Source organism: Trichinella spiralis (assembly GCF_000181795.1).
Source record: "Trichinella spiralis strain ISS 195 chromosome Unknown Scfld1, whole genome shotgun sequence".
Lineage (NCBI taxonomy): Eukaryota > Metazoa > Nematoda > Enoplea > Trichinellida > Trichinellidae > Trichinella > Trichinella spiralis.
In genome coordinates, this window is record NW_003526940.1 from 3,021,240 (window position 1) to 3,036,793 (window position 15,554).

General features: G+C 32.3%; 4 protein-coding genes across 4 annotated transcripts; 2 read left to right on the top strand and 2 right to left on the bottom strand.

Annotated features, from left to right (window-relative positions):
* Window positions 1–294: 294 nt before the first annotated feature.
* Window positions 295–1,654, top strand: Tsp_09073 (conserved hypothetical protein). Its single transcript, XM_003382180.1, has 4 exons — window positions 295–509; window positions 603–917; window positions 1,138–1,344; window positions 1,414–1,654. The coding sequence occupies exons 1-4, from the start codon at window positions 295–297 to the stop codon at window positions 1,652–1,654; spliced, it is 978 nt and encodes a 325-aa protein (XP_003382228.1).
* Window positions 1,655–6,038: 4,384 nt separating this feature from the next.
* On the top strand, window positions 6,039–6,910 carry Tsp_09074 (WD repeat domain phosphoinositide-interacting protein 2 (WIPI-2)). The gene is made up of 4 exons (XM_003382181.1): window positions 6,039–6,179; window positions 6,257–6,349; window positions 6,427–6,501; window positions 6,779–6,910. The coding sequence occupies exons 1-4, from the start codon at window positions 6,039–6,041 to the stop codon at window positions 6,908–6,910; spliced, it is 441 nt and encodes a 146-aa protein (XP_003382229.1).
* A 2,749-nt stretch (window positions 6,911–9,659) lies between these two features.
* Tsp_09075 (conserved hypothetical protein) lies at window positions 9,660–12,044 on the bottom strand. The gene is made up of 9 exons (XM_003382182.1): window positions 11,883–12,044; window positions 11,515–11,640; window positions 11,228–11,456; window positions 10,720–11,132; window positions 10,578–10,662; window positions 10,388–10,518; window positions 10,223–10,318; window positions 9,993–10,142; window positions 9,660–9,794 (listed from the first exon to the last, which is right to left on the bottom strand). The coding sequence occupies exons 1-9, from the start codon at window positions 12,042–12,044 to the stop codon at window positions 9,660–9,662; spliced, it is 1,527 nt and encodes a 508-aa protein (XP_003382230.1).
* Window positions 12,045–13,043: 999 nt separating this feature from the next.
* Window positions 13,044–15,545, bottom strand: Tsp_09076 (conserved hypothetical protein). Its single transcript, XM_003382183.1, has 6 exons — window positions 15,472–15,545; window positions 15,187–15,396; window positions 14,847–15,039; window positions 13,989–14,306; window positions 13,840–13,924; window positions 13,044–13,147 (listed from the first exon to the last, which is right to left on the bottom strand). The coding sequence occupies exons 1-6, from the start codon at window positions 15,543–15,545 to the stop codon at window positions 13,044–13,046; spliced, it is 984 nt and encodes a 327-aa protein (XP_003382231.1).
* Between the last annotated feature and the right edge of the window lie 9 nt (window positions 15,546–15,554).

The following is a 15,554-nucleotide window of genomic DNA, read 5'->3' on the forward strand; positions in this document are numbered from 1 at the left end:
AGTATAACAAAAATATATATATGTATGAATCTTTTTTTTTAAAATTAAATTATGAAATTCATAAAATTGTAAGTTTTTACAACACCATGCATGACATTATTTCCATTTTCATTGATTTTGATTATCATTCATTCGATCAAGTGCAATCATTTTGCCAAGTGACATGTGCAAGTGCAAGTAACAAGAAAAACCAATTTTAAAGATTGAAAGGTCAGTCCTGTTTTTCACGGTTTAAAAGATCCAGCAAAATAGCAATTTAAGCAGTTCAACTTTGCTCCTGTTCGTCGATTGCAAATGGCTCTAAAATTTTGCAATGCTATCACTGTTGGCTTGATCACTTTTTGCTGCCTATTTTTTGCAGCATCTGCTGATGCAACAACCAATTGTGCAGAAGATGTGGCAAATTTTTACAAATGTATCGATCGCCATTATGATCAAGAACTTGGAAAAATATTCACCTATCATACAGCCGAAGCATTTTCCGAAAAAGCAATAGAATGTCTTACCAAGTGAGCTTGTGGAACTATTTTTTTTTTGAAAGCCAAAAAAAAACAAATAGTTCATTTTTTTTCTTTGGAATAAAATTTAAATATCCATTTCAGAAATGGATGTGAAAAGCCGGCTTTTCACAAATTCAAACCTACAGAAGAAAGTGATGAAGATGATGACGAAGAAGGATTCATTGGCAAACAGTTGGACGCTTTTGTGTTTAGAAAAATTTTAAATCCCGAATGGTTTCCCAATGCGAGAAATTTATCAGTACCAGAAAACAACTGCATGGACAGTCATTTTGAAAAGGCAAATTCTATTGTGGAACAGTGCATTCAGAAAACGTTGCCAAATTTCAAATTTCCCATAGAAAATGGACTTCCTTCAAAAATGGACTACATGGCTAAAGCTGAAAAAGATTTTGACGAGTAAGTTTTTTTTTAAAAAAAACTTTTTTTAATAATTTTGCATACACTCTTATATTGCATGTGCAATATCTTTTGAGCATTAAATTGAAAATTAATTTTCTTTTCATTTCAAGTTGATCATTCAATTTATGTGACTTCTTTGTGTTTCAAGTTTTGATTATTAGTATAAAAAATAAATAAAAATAATTTTATTAATTTAACTTAAAAAAGTATTATTTAGAAATGAATATATTCTGAATGATGTAGCAAAGTACGTTTTAAAATTGCTAAGAAATCCTCAAGTTTGTCCCGCTGATAAGCATGATGTCGTTGAAAAATGCTTGACAAACCTTTTTCATGAAAATCACAAATCCCCTTTCGACAAAATACTCAGTGGAGAGAATCTTTTCAAAGAATTGTGCGGCGTCGGCCTGACTTGCTTCAAAGAGTAATTAATATTTTTTTTAAAAAAAATTAATACTACCTTTTCGTCCAATTAATTTGTAATTGATTTTAGTACTCGTGAACCATGCCAAAAATTTATTTTAAATTTACACGAAACCGCATGCACTTGTGCTACTGATGAAACAGAGCAAGTGGTGAAATATCTTGTCGACAGCTACAGCAAATGTTTTGGCCTTGATCCAGAATATAAGCAAGTAGAAAAAAGTTATTTGGAAACAATGAAACACAAATGTGAAGCTTTGAAATCTGACAAACAAACTTGCGAAGCTGGTTTGACTGCAGTTTTAAGCTAAATTCAAAATACACCTCGTTGTATTATCTTAAAATATTTTTTTTAAATTCATATTGTAAACACTTGGACACTTGAATTTCATAAATTACAAAATTTATTGTCTCCTTGTCTAATTAAATAAATTTTTCAGACATTTAAAACAATAATATCTGTTTTTTTTAATTTTTGTGTAGAAAAAATAAAGTTAAATTGTAAAAGAAATACGAGATTTCCAAGCCGCATAATTGTTTGAATTAATTCAATTAAAAATAAGCTAACATTTTTAATTTTAAAAATTTAAAAAAAAATTTATAATTATAACAGATCATATATTGTATTATAAAATAATAAATTTCACTATTCTCTTGCCACGTCCTGTGATGATAAAAAGTAATAAAGTGATAACTACAGTTCTAGATAAAATAATTAAACTGTTACAAAATTGCCACAGGTTTCGAGTAAATTAGAAATTGAAAATTTTAAATAGACCATAGTCAAAATAAAATAAATTGAAATACAATTTTCTACTCCACGAATGCACAAATATTTAACATCAGATAAACAATCATTAAAAAAATAATCAATGCAAAAGCCTGACATTTGAAAGCAAAAAATATCATTAAATTAATTTCGATTGCAAATTAAATTTCTAATTATTTCTCACTATCATCAATTGAACAACAAAAATTTTCTGCACCTGTGAAACATCTAAATTTAAACTATATCTGTGAGCAATAAAATCAAATTTTGCAGAAAAATATACAAATAAATTTGCATTGATTTTATAAAAAGTAAAAGAGAACAAAACATTTTAAAGACAAGTGTCATTGAAATTGAAATACTGAAAATTGATTTCATGTTATACAAATGTGTTACAATACTATAATATTTTTGAGAACGTGGATTTTATTTCTACAATAATGTTGAATAATGTAAATATTTTTTGGATTCAGCACGACTGTCATTTTGCAGTTTTATCATTCACACCAGAAAATTTACAAATTGCATGTAAACTTTGAAATATGATCTGCTGTGTAAATTAATCTGCTTACTTCTATATTGTGTAATTATATGTATGCAAGGGCAGTATATGTATGAAAAGTGATTGGTAATTAAATTATGTGCGGAAGCAAAGAGCTGCAATCTGGTAGCCTAGCGTTTAATTCTTTAAACAAACGTAACGAATATGTGAATAATATTTGCCGTAGAACTTAGTATAAAGCACAACTGATTACGTTCATCGAAAAATGTTAATAAGCTGTCTATTGTGATTAATAAAACGCAGTGGCACAGCAAGCGCATGTACTGAGAGATGAATATATTTTCACTGCTTATTTATATTACTGCGATTTTTTTGTGCACAGAACTAGTTGTCTCAGCATTTATTTGAGTAATTTTATTGAGTTCTTTTTAAACTTCAAAGAATCGCTAAAGTTGTCAATAATTTAGTAGCATTGTTGCATAAATGCATTCGATAAAATTAAAGTTTGTGTGATTTCACTTCAACCAATTTTCACGTCAGAATGTAATGTTAAAATAGATGTTTTAGCAATATTCAGTCTTGCAATTGGCAACTGTGCCATTTTTCACTTGAAATAAAAAGAAACCAAATCATATGATTTGCTTTTATTTGAGTCAATCGTGTTGTTTATCAAATTTTAATATTCTCTAATTGTATGATCGATGTTTTTTTTATAAACTATTATTTCTAACAATCGTGTAAAAATAACCATCAACGCATGTGCCAACTTAATTATCAATATTACTGTATGATATTATTGTTGAATCGCCATCGGTCGGCGAACTTGTTTACCTGGTCGCGTCCGTGTGTTTGTCATGTTCAGATTTTTTGCTTTCAACAATTTTACGACGCGTTGCAAAATTTTTTTCACTGAAAATTTTTTTGTTTTTTGTAAAGTAAACAGCACGTGATATGTGACATGTTAAAATAAATAAAATTACCACTGAACAGTGTGCAACGTTGAGCATTTGATGGAAGTTTTAACGAGTTTTGGTTGTTTGTTTCAGAAGTTCCGTATGTCTGTGAGCAATGAAGAAGTTTTGACGTTAGCTTTTAATCAGGACGCTACGTAAGAGCTTGCTCGACTAGTGATTAAAAAGATCTTAATATTATTCATATTCCATTGTGTTCATTGCAGTTCTCTGGCTGTTGGAACATCGAACGGGTATAGATTGTACACTCTTGGTCAAGTGGACGAATTAGATTTACTTTTGGAAAATACAGGTAAATTATTACTTTTCAAAAGAATGTTTTTTTTGTATTAAATAAATTTTAGAAAACAGTGACGTTTGTATCATTGAGCGTCTTTTCTCAAGCAGTTTGGTCACTTCAGTTTCTCTCAGTGCTCCAAGAAAGTTGGAAATATGTCATTTTTTAAAGAAACAAGAGATTTGCACTCAAAATTACGCGAACAGCATTTTAGCAATTCGACTGAATCGATTGGTGAGTAGTAAGCATATAGCAATAGCAGCAGTAGTAGTAGTAGTAGTAGCAGTGACAGTGGGGGCTTGTTAATAATATATATATATATTCTTTCTTTCTGGGCGGTTGAATAAATTTGACAGGAGAAGCATTTCCACAAATGCAGAGGGATTAATAGTAGAAACATCTGAGCATGATGACAAAGCAAAAACGTTCCGATGTGTGCAAAGCATAATTTGTTTTCAAAATTTTCAACGCTAATTCTATTATATTGTTTTTAATTTTCTTCAATTGCGGTATTATTGTTGTCAAATTTTTATCGATTATAAATGCGTTAACGCTTTCAAAGAAAATATTGATTCTCATCATCATCATCGTCGTCGTCGTGTTCAGTTTGACACAGTTACTCATATTTCGTGATGTATGATTTTATTTAAAATTATTTTTGAAATGAAAAATTTTTGAAAAAGATCAACATTTCTAATTTAGGATAAAATATTAAATGTATTTTACAATGAGCAGGCGATGAATGTTGTGAAAAAGTTGGTTAGTCAAGAAGCTAAAGCTAATGAATAGAACTTATTCTTTACTTTGCGTCACGAGTGATCAAGTTGTGCTGCTAGGCGTGCACTTTTGCTAGTAGGAAGTTGATGCTAAATAAACAAACAAATCAGTTGTTGGTGTGAATAGAATGGAAATGCACGAATATTATTATTATTATTATATATTTATTAGTGCATTTTTCATAAGGATTCAGTTGAAAAAGAAAATTACGATTAACATAAATTTTTTTTATTATACATAATTATATTTTTCCTTTTTTATCATCTGTATCATCTGTGGTTTTATGTTATATACTTTTTTTTTCTTCAACAGAGGTCATCTCGGTAGTTATATGGTGGGGTAGGATGAAAAATGATATGTAATAATAATGAACATGCACGTGATGATAGTTTTATTGTTCTGTTGGGTCAAGCTAGCTGACCTCAGTCGAAAGAATCATATTCTATTTTTCACTTGTATATGAGTGGTAATTTCCTGTTTTTATTGCTTTGCTTTTTCTCAAACAAATTATTAGGAAAATAATAAAATTGTTTTTCAATTGCGAATATTTTAAAAATTTATTTCATTGTTTTTTATGTGGGAATTTTTTATTTATGTTGTCAAATGCTCGCAGATTGTAGTTTTATGTTCGATAATTTGTGCATTGTGTCCGTGGGTCTTTGTTTCATTAGCATCTGCTAGCCGCTTTATTCAGTGGTCATTTATTGATTATTTCTATTCGACATTGAGTGATCGTTTCCCGCATGGCATTGTTGTTCATTTTCTGATATCAGACCAAAAAAGCAACAGCCGAAATTCAGTACATATTTAATTATATATATATATATATATATAAGGATGAAAAAATAGAAATTTCCAAAAGACAATTTTCGTGATATCTTGATTTGAAAACTGTTTTTATGAAGGGAAAATCAACAGGGTAGGTGGGGGTTGTGTTAGCAATTTTAATGATTGACACTTTTGAATGGGTTTGATTCAATTCAGCCGTAAAGCATTGAAAAAGAATTTGGTCAGGCGACGAAGTTTCAATTAAGCTGAGAAATTATTATTTGTAATGTTGTTGTCTGTACTATTACTACCTGCTATCTACTATTTGAAATTTGTGTCAGCGTTCAAACACGAAACCCAATTTTGTGAAAAGCAACCATTCGGATCGAATCCTGTTTGCTTTGCCCAACTCACGTGAAAGCTTGTTCAAACGATATTTATATTATTTCTTACTGTATATTATTAACTTTTTTGATTTTTTCATTATCATTTTCATGATTATTAAAAAAAATTATATACCCTATATTATATTTGATGATTGAGCGGATTTTTTTTTTCAATTTTATTTTTCTTTTCTTAGCGCTTGATTGTTTGTCTGGAAGACAGCATATTTGTCCACAACATACGAGATATGAAAGTGCTGCATACAATTCGCGACACTCCGTCCAATCCGAGCGGTCTGTGCGATCTGACACCAGCCGACGTCAGTTTTGTTGCTTATCCTGGCTCGACCAGCTCGGGCGAGGTGCACTTATTTGATGCTGCTACTTTGGTATGATTTCAATTTTATCCTGATGAAATTATTAAATTTCAATAAATTCATGTGATTATCTTTTTTTTTATTTTTAGCAAGGATTGTCAGTTATTCCTGCTCACAATGGTCCATTGAATGCGTTGAAGTTCAACGCTGAAGGAACACTTCTAGCTTCAGCATCGGAAAAGGTATTCTTTTTATTAAAATAATCTCTTTAATATTTTATTGAATTTCAATAATGTTTTTATTGTTACTATTTTTTCAGGGAACGGTAATTCGAGTGTTTGCCATTCCCGGAGGGCAAAGACTTTTCGAATTTCGAAGGGGAATAAAACGGCACGTATATATAATTCTCTTTTTTTTGGTAAAATTTTAATTTAATTTGTTTTTCTTTTAATATTTAGATGTGCGTCAATTTATTCTCTGGCATTCAGTATGGATTCAGCATTTTTAGCTTGTACTAGCAATACAGAAACGATTCATATTTTCAAATTGGAACCATCACCACCCAGGTATTTGCAGCAAATTTGGTTTTTTTTTCTTTACAGAAATATCTAATTTCAATTATTATTATTGATCAAGTCAAAATGAGTCGGAATCTTTGAATACTGTACAAGATTGGGTATCGTTTGTCAGTCGAACGGCGGCCAACTATTTGCCATCTCAAGTATCCGATATTTTGCAACAAGAACGAGCTTTTGCGACGGCACGTTTACCCAGAGCTGGCTGCAAAAGCATTTGCGCAATAATGACGTAGATTTTTTTTTTTGAAAAAAATATTTTCATATTTTTGTTTAATGCTGACTTATTGAAACTTCAGATTGAAAACAATGCCACGATTGGTTGTTGCTTCTACTGACGGCTACATGTACATATACAACTTCAATCGACAAGAAGGTGGAGAATGTGTTCTACAGAAACAGCATCGGTATATTCCACAAATATGCAAAAAAAAAAAATATATATATTCTTTATTGGATAATATTTTTGATCATATTTAGACTGCTTCATTCGTCGAGAAGATTGTCTCGTGCAGATATACCGGGAACGTCGACGGCTACGTTGATCACCACCACTACCACCACTAGACCGCGCAATTTTTCCACCGGTGAAGTTACATCCCGCTATCACGGTATTGTCGCTGAGTCGACTGAATGTAGCACGTCACCAACTGGTGCACTGGACGTCTGTAATGTCATCTCAATTGTTTTCGTTTGTTCATCATCACCACTGTTTTATTTCTTTCCCACCATTTTATTAATTAATATTTTCTCTTTGCTTGTTTTATGCATGTTTTTTATTTTACTTTTTGCTTTCGAACACCGAGCTTTGCTTTGCTTTTTCTTCTGTTTGCCTTGTTGCAACTTTATTTAACAACATCAATTGCACAACATAGCATGCGGATATTCTTAGACAATAATATGTGCTGCTTGTTTTGTTATGATGATGCATTCATTCAACAAGTATGAAAAGTGCACATTTTTTCACATTAACAACTTTCATTTTTCTCACCTTTTAACATACATACCTTTTTTTCAATGAATGCATGCAAATTGAATTAATCTATTAATTTAATTTTATTTTATTATTAGAAGAAGCGGCTGGTCATCGTCAGACGCATGATATGCGTCTTGATGATGTATTGGAATTTCCTCCAATTGGTCAAGCTTGCACTCAGTAGTAGTGATGGAGAAGCATTATATCGTACTGATTATTGTTCTTCCATGTTATTATACATAGTTAGTTAGTTCGTTTTTTCTTTACAATTGAAATTGTCCATTTACGCTTTTATTTACTTATTATTTTTACAGTAATATTTTGTACAAATTACTTGGGCAAAATATCTTCGTCGACGACTGGTCGTCTCTTTTAATCACACGTATACATATTTTTCCATTGCACTTGCTCTGCATTATGTTCAATGCTCGAGATGGCTGTTTTGTTTGTTTGTTCATTTTTTAAACGAACAATTTCATTTATTTTTTAAACGATGTTAAAATTTGGAAAAGAAAAAAAGCATATTATGCAGAATAATAGATTATGAATATGTATAGTTGGAATTTTTGTGTCAAAAACGAATTATTTGTTCATTTCAAATAAGCATAGATTTGCTTCTTTGATTGCACGATGTTTTTGTTGCATATTTATCATTTTAAACTTTATTATTATTATTCTTATTACACGAGCGCGTAAGAACAACGGCAGTGAAAATTAGTCGATTCACTGACTGACTGACTGACTTATTGATTGAAGTAATTTGTTTCCATATTTTTTTGCATCTTTCGTTTCTGTTTAGAACATCTGCTATTATATATTATTATTCAGTTAAAAAATATATACATATTCTTGTAAATATTATCGTTTACATACATGTATTCTTTCTTTGTACGCTGTTTTCATAATCTTTTTTTTCCAACTTGAAAAAACGTAAAAAAATGAAAAGTATAAAAAAAGAAAAATAAAACCAAATACCTACCCAAATTGTGTTGTTGTTGTTTACTGAATTATTTGAAAAAATGATAATTTTTTTTGCTTCCATAAATACGAACGTGCAAAAGCAACTTGTTGGGAATAACATTTTTTTTATTTTGCAGAACACAACAGCCAACGCCCTCCTCCTCTTCGACTAATACAAGCACCGGAGGCAGAAAGTGGAAAAATAAAATTTTTCACGAACACATTTTTCTTCCTTCTCACCGGCGACAAAAAAACAAACAAAAAAATAACCACCGGACAGATTACATGTCTGTGCAAGTGAGCGAAAGCGTAAATGAGAAAAACGACAACACAAGAGAACTGTTTGTTTGTTAACTGCTTGGGAAAATGAAAATAGAAAAAACAAATAATAATATTCATAGTATACAGATATATATCTAGGAGAGAATAAATGAGAACACTTTCAAATTGTTCTTGCTTAACAAATTGAAAAACGACAACACTTGTGTAATTTTAAAAAGAAAAATATAATAATAATGAGGAAAACCATAATCGATCATCATCATCATCATCATCACAATCCATATGCGAAGCAACCACTACACATATTGTAATAACAAATGTATTTTAAAAAAAGCAAAATAACTATAACTACAAGCAAAACAATAAATAAATAAAAACAAACATGCAAGTTTTATAGTAAAAGAACAGTGATTGATGGTGTACACACAACACATACACACAAGTGTATGTCTTTCTCAACAAACAATTCAAATGCATAATTGAAAATATTATGCAAAACATGATCTTGAATAAAAAACAGCAAAAGAAAATCTTGCAAATTAATGCCTATTATAATATTAAAAAAGTAAACAAAGTAAAATCATCACATGCAATAACAAAGATAGAATGGATAATAATAATAATAATAATAATAATAATGACGACGACGACGACGATGATGATGATCATAATAATAGTAATAATGTAGATAATGATAATAGTAATAATAATAATAATAATGATAATAATAATAATAATAATAATAATAATAATAATATTTCAAGTCATAACAGCTGATGAATTAGATCCAGTTTTACAACTTGGAGAACATACTGGGCAGTTGATAGATGGAACGGAATTGTTCACATGTCGTCCACATCGTGCACACATTGGACCACCGTTTAGCTGCAACTGCTTGAAAAAAAAATCCAACAAATTATCGTCAATTCACACACCACAAATGAAAAAATTATCCCCTCTCCCCCCCCCCCAAAAAATGTACATATTACATACAATAACAGATCACATTTTTATAATATTGATTTGAAAATTTATTATATAGAAAAAATAGGGGAAAAATATGTATATACATAATTGTCTAATCAAACTCACTTGATTGACTCTATTCAACTGCAATTGGAGATTATTTCGCATTTGTTCTAATTGACAAGCATTCAACACTTCTGGGTTCAACGTTGGCGCAGCTCTTTTCGTACACAGCATCTGCATTTCCAGTTGCATGCTAGCCAATTGACTGAGTGCCTGAAATAAAAAATAAACTAATTAAATATTTTAATATATAATAAATATGATCACATGCACAAAATTGGAACGTTCCGTACGTTGTCCCTTTCTTTGATTGCCATCAGTTTTTCTTGTTCAGCTATTTCTGCTCGACGACGCTGTTCTTCTGCTTCATGCTTCCAAGCTGCACAAGACTGAAGTATATATATACATATGAAAAATTAAAAATTAAATTAAATTTAAATGGTATCTTTCTTTTTTACGTTTGCTGTTCGTAACAAACACTCGTCCAAGTCGACGTTTCCAAACCGAAGCACGTCACCGCAATATTGTTGTTGTTGCTGTTGTATATGATTGTCCACCAAACGTTTCAGTCTAGGCAACTCATGAACAGCTTAAATGAAAAATTTATTTTATATTAATTAAGAAATAAAAAAAATGTCCTTTTCATACTTGGACTAAGAGGTGGAAACAATTTTATCCCATCACTGTAAGAGTTTTGTCCAAAAATACTGAACGAATCTGGTGTCGTTTTTGCCTATAAAAAGTAAGAGAAATTAAAAGAAAAAAAATTTAATTAGAAAAAGAAATTAACCGAAAAATTATCCGGATAGCTGAATGCGTGACTGTTGCCGGCGGATAAACTTCCCGACGAAAGCGGACTGCCGGTGGACATGAACGTTCGACCGAAATCGCTGCTGAATCTGCATGCGACAATACTGACCGGAGGCGATGGATTAAACGACACTGAATTGACGCTGCTGCTTATCGTACCGTCCGAATACCAAGTACCATTGTGGGTCCACCAATCCCCACCAGTACCAGCACCGGCACCGGCACCACTACCGTAAACATGCGATGACGCATGATAATTCGAATAAAAGTCCGAAGAAGCAGCGTAAGCATTGCTCAACGGCAACGTGAACGCTTCGGCAACGTTTCGTTCTTCATTTTCATTAATTGTCGGCAAACTATCATTGTTCAAATTCAATTCTTCCGCCAAACTGCCTTAAATTGAAAAATCAACAACAACAACTAATAATTATTAATTGTTCAATTGGAAATATATTTTTCAAACATTTTCTCTTTTCTACACCACCCACCTAACAAAGCATCCAAATTTTCCATGTGTTCGTATTGATTAGTATTTACTGCCGACGACAAAGATGCTGCTCTGGGCAACATTTCCGTACTTGCGCGCACGCTTTGAAAACTTTCCACCTCCTGTGAAACATCTTCCACAAGTCCTTGCAACGGTTGTTGTTTGCACTTGTTGTCCACAACAACAATTTCACCACTCCGACTACCACTGCAAGCACGTTCACGATACGGCTTGAACAAGAACATTTATTATTTATTTAAAAATTTATGCTCAAATTAATTCAACTACCGATTGCATGTCACGTTCGAAACCTGGAGCTTTGGGATAACCGAACGCGACAACATTGGTACAATTTGGCCTTCTTCGTACCGGCCTGGTACTTGGCATTGTGTTTCGACGTTGCATCAGTACAGCCTGAAGTGAAAATTGAATTGAATTAATTCTGTATACCAATAAGTAAAAATACATTTCATCAATGTTCAGAAAAAAAAAGAAAAACAAGTAAATACAAACCTGATTTTCAATATACTGTCACCGTATAAGTAAACAAAATAGAATGAAGAGAAAATTATTGAATGAAAAACTCCATTCAATTGAAGAGAGTTTCGGGAAAGTGAATTTTTATAATAATAATAGAGAATAAAATAAAGATTTACTGAATAAGTCGGCGGTGAATCGGTCATTCGAGTTTGGGATTCAATTTCCAAAGTGGCGACTGCCGACGGTTGACGACCACTCGGGGTGGTGGCGGTGATGGTCATATGACTTTTCAAGCCGAAATCTCCACCATTTCCCCCTTTGCGACTGCTATTATTCATGATGCAATCGGTCGAACCGGTGCTGCTATTATTATTATTATTATTGTTGTTCATACTGTTGTTGCTGCTGCTGTGTCTTCTCTTGCTGCAGCTACCACTGCTGCTGCTGTTGCTGTTGCTGCTCGTGGTGCGCAGTGTGCAAACTTCGCCTGGAGAAAAATATGTTGGAATAAAGTGAAAAAAAATCAAACAAACAAACAAACAAATAAATAAACAAATAAACGCTGCTGCTGTTGTTTACAAAATGTAACAGCACAGAATGGAACACTAGCGTTAGCGTAACAACAGGGGCAATGATGACGCGGGCATGTAAATTTTTTTTTCTTCACATGACAAACAAACAGAATGAATTTTTAAAATAGATCACATGATCAGAGGATGGATAATAAAAAAAATTTTTTCACTTTGCATATGGCGAGAGTAGAAGGAAAATTCGCGGGTTGTTTTTTTTTTGAGTCGATGAGTAATATATATTCGAGCAGAAATGAAAACGAAAATTTTCCTTCTCGCGAATTATTGATCAGAGTGATATTTATTTAAAAGTGAAAATAAAAAAAAGTATAACTTGATTGAAAAGAAACAAAACGCATGCCAACTTGAAAACTTGTAAAGTGTGAAAATAAATAAATAAATAAATAAATAGAGATGACAGTAATATAGAAGCGGATAGCCAGCCGCTTCTTCAACCAACCAACCAACCAACTAGCCAACAGACAAACTGATTGACTGATAGAGTGAGTGACTTCAGTCGCTCCGTGCGATGGCCACCAGGCGCAGCGTATTATTTATTATTATGATTATGATTATATACGAATATTACACTTTACCAATGCTGCTACTAAATGCAATTGAAAACTACGACCGTTGCCAAACTTGCTCTGTTGCTGATGCTGATTGGCGGCAGCAGCAATAACAGCTAAAGCTTGCTGCTGCTGCTGCTGCTGCTCTCTGTCCATCTCTCTCTCTCTCTTTGATGACCACCACCACTGTAAAATAAAGTTACTGCTGTTGTTGTTCTACTGTAACTGGGCTGACAATTTTCAACGGCCCGTAACGACGATCAATTTTTCCCGTTGTTGTTGTTGTTATGAAAAATAATACTTCTCAACATCGGCAACAATAATTTAAAAAAATATATATGAATTTAAACAATACTAATCATCACACGTCAACGAATGATAAATTAATTAAATTTGAAATATATATTTTTTTTTCTCTTTAATTTTCACAATTACAAACACAAATCTTATTCTCTTATCGTTTTAAGTAATGTTTTATACAAATTAGGCATTTTATTATTATAAACTGACGACGACTATTGATGGTAAAACAAGAAATCAACAACAAACAAAGAAACAATAATAATCACTACTGTAATTAATTCATTCAAACAACTAAAAAATTATTATTATTATAAAACTTTTCTTAAAAAAATGCTGCCGTAACACAACAAGCTGCAAATTGAATTTGCAATATTGATATAATTTTTCCCTTTGGAATTGGAAAAAGAAATAATCTTTTTTGTTGTTGTTGTTGTTGCACACTAACGATACTTTTGATTTGTCACGAATTGCAACAGAAAAAAAAAACTACAGTAAACATGAATATATTTATGTATAAATCAATTATTGTGTCTTAATTATTTTTAAAATTTACATTTAAAAATATGATGATGTAATTTGAAAGTGGCACTGCATGCGTGCAACAAATGGTGTGCAACAAAACAAAACAACACGTGGATGTAAACAAGCAAACAAACAAATAGCGCGTATCGATCGATCGATTGATTGATTACCTTCGGTGTGCGCGAAAGCGCAAAAACTACCTCGAGGACAATAGCCATGTTGAATCATGTCGTTGCATTTGGTGGATTTGTAAATCTGAAATTTGAAAGCAAAATAACAACAACAACAACAACAATAAAACATACTACATCCGACCAACCTCGGGATGAAATTGCTGCTCTGTTCTCGTGTGACAATAGATACAGGTATCGGCCGAGTCGCAACTTTCCGGCGTTGACCATTCGTCACCTCGCTTGACCGCCGGACACGGTGTACTACGGTATTTGTGGACCGTCGGCGAACGACGCCGGTCTTTGCTGTTGTGATAATACGGACAAGCGTAACCTTGGCGACAAAGCCGAGGTGACTTTTGGCACATCTCGGTCTTGTAATGGGACAATACGAAATGTGGACTATCCCAAACATGGTCTTCGACCACGAAATTCAGACGGTCGCGATTTTCCAACGACAAATCCATCTGAAATTCATATTTATTACGAATATTAATTGTAATTTGATCAACATTTTTTTTCTGTAGAAAAGATTAATTAATTTGAATAATCAAACTGACAACAACAACAATAATTTGGTCGGTTGGATGATGATGATGAAGAAGAAGAATGCTGATAAAAAAGATCAATAATATGAAAATCAGGCACTGACTGAGTGGGGAAAGTTGAAAGCAGTAAAAGAAAAGAAATAAATCACAACTTTGTGCATGCAACCAGATGTGACGTGGATTGGAAAACATTGCAAACTCGTTTCTTTGTTCTGACCGCTTCTATTCCACATCTGTGCACAGATGGATGAAAAAACGAGCTTCTATTTCTCAAACACCATGCACCATCAATTGTGAAAACTTTCATGCAAATAAACAACAAGAATAAAAAAATAAATCCATTCATTATTATTATTATTATTATTATTCACCAGGCAAATAATCAAACAACATTTTATTTCGATATTGGCAAAATTGAATTGTATCGTGCAAAAAAAAATTAAGATAAAAAAATGCAACCTGAACTTCTTCTTCTCGACTATCGTACACCGGCTGTCGAATATCGTCCAAACCGTGAGCTTGCGGACAGTGGATACCATATTTTGCACACTTCCCTTTGCTGTCGGTGACGTAATTGCACAACGTCGTCTTGTAATATCTCAAATGGTATTTGCGTTCAACGTCACCATAAACTCGATGCAAATATGGGCATCTGGAAAAACCAATTTATAATTCATCATAATATCATCTTATACAATATGATATGCAAATTTTGATTTTTTAACAAAATTAATACTATCAAAATCATATTGAATATACAGATATTAATATATATAATTTTTTTAAATCAATCACTCACTGATCGTCATCCGGACAAGTTCCGGTGCTTTCGTCGTATTTTGAACAATATTCGTCAGAACTGTAATTGAACGTGCCGTCTTTCAGCAATGAACAGCGTCTCCGCCTCTGGTTGGCAAAGTGCCAATAAAAACAAGTGTAAGGCCGGTGCTGTTGGCAGGTGTGTTGTTTGAACAGAGGGCACGGATCGACGCGAAACTCATGCAAATATCTCAAATTGAAAACAACAACATTCGAACATAATCACATTATTGAAACGTTGAATATATTTTTTAAAAAAACTTACCGTTCGTGATTGGATTTTTCATTTGCAATTTGATAATTTGAATCAATTGCTGACGACGAGTCGGTTGATGTCATCAGCAGATG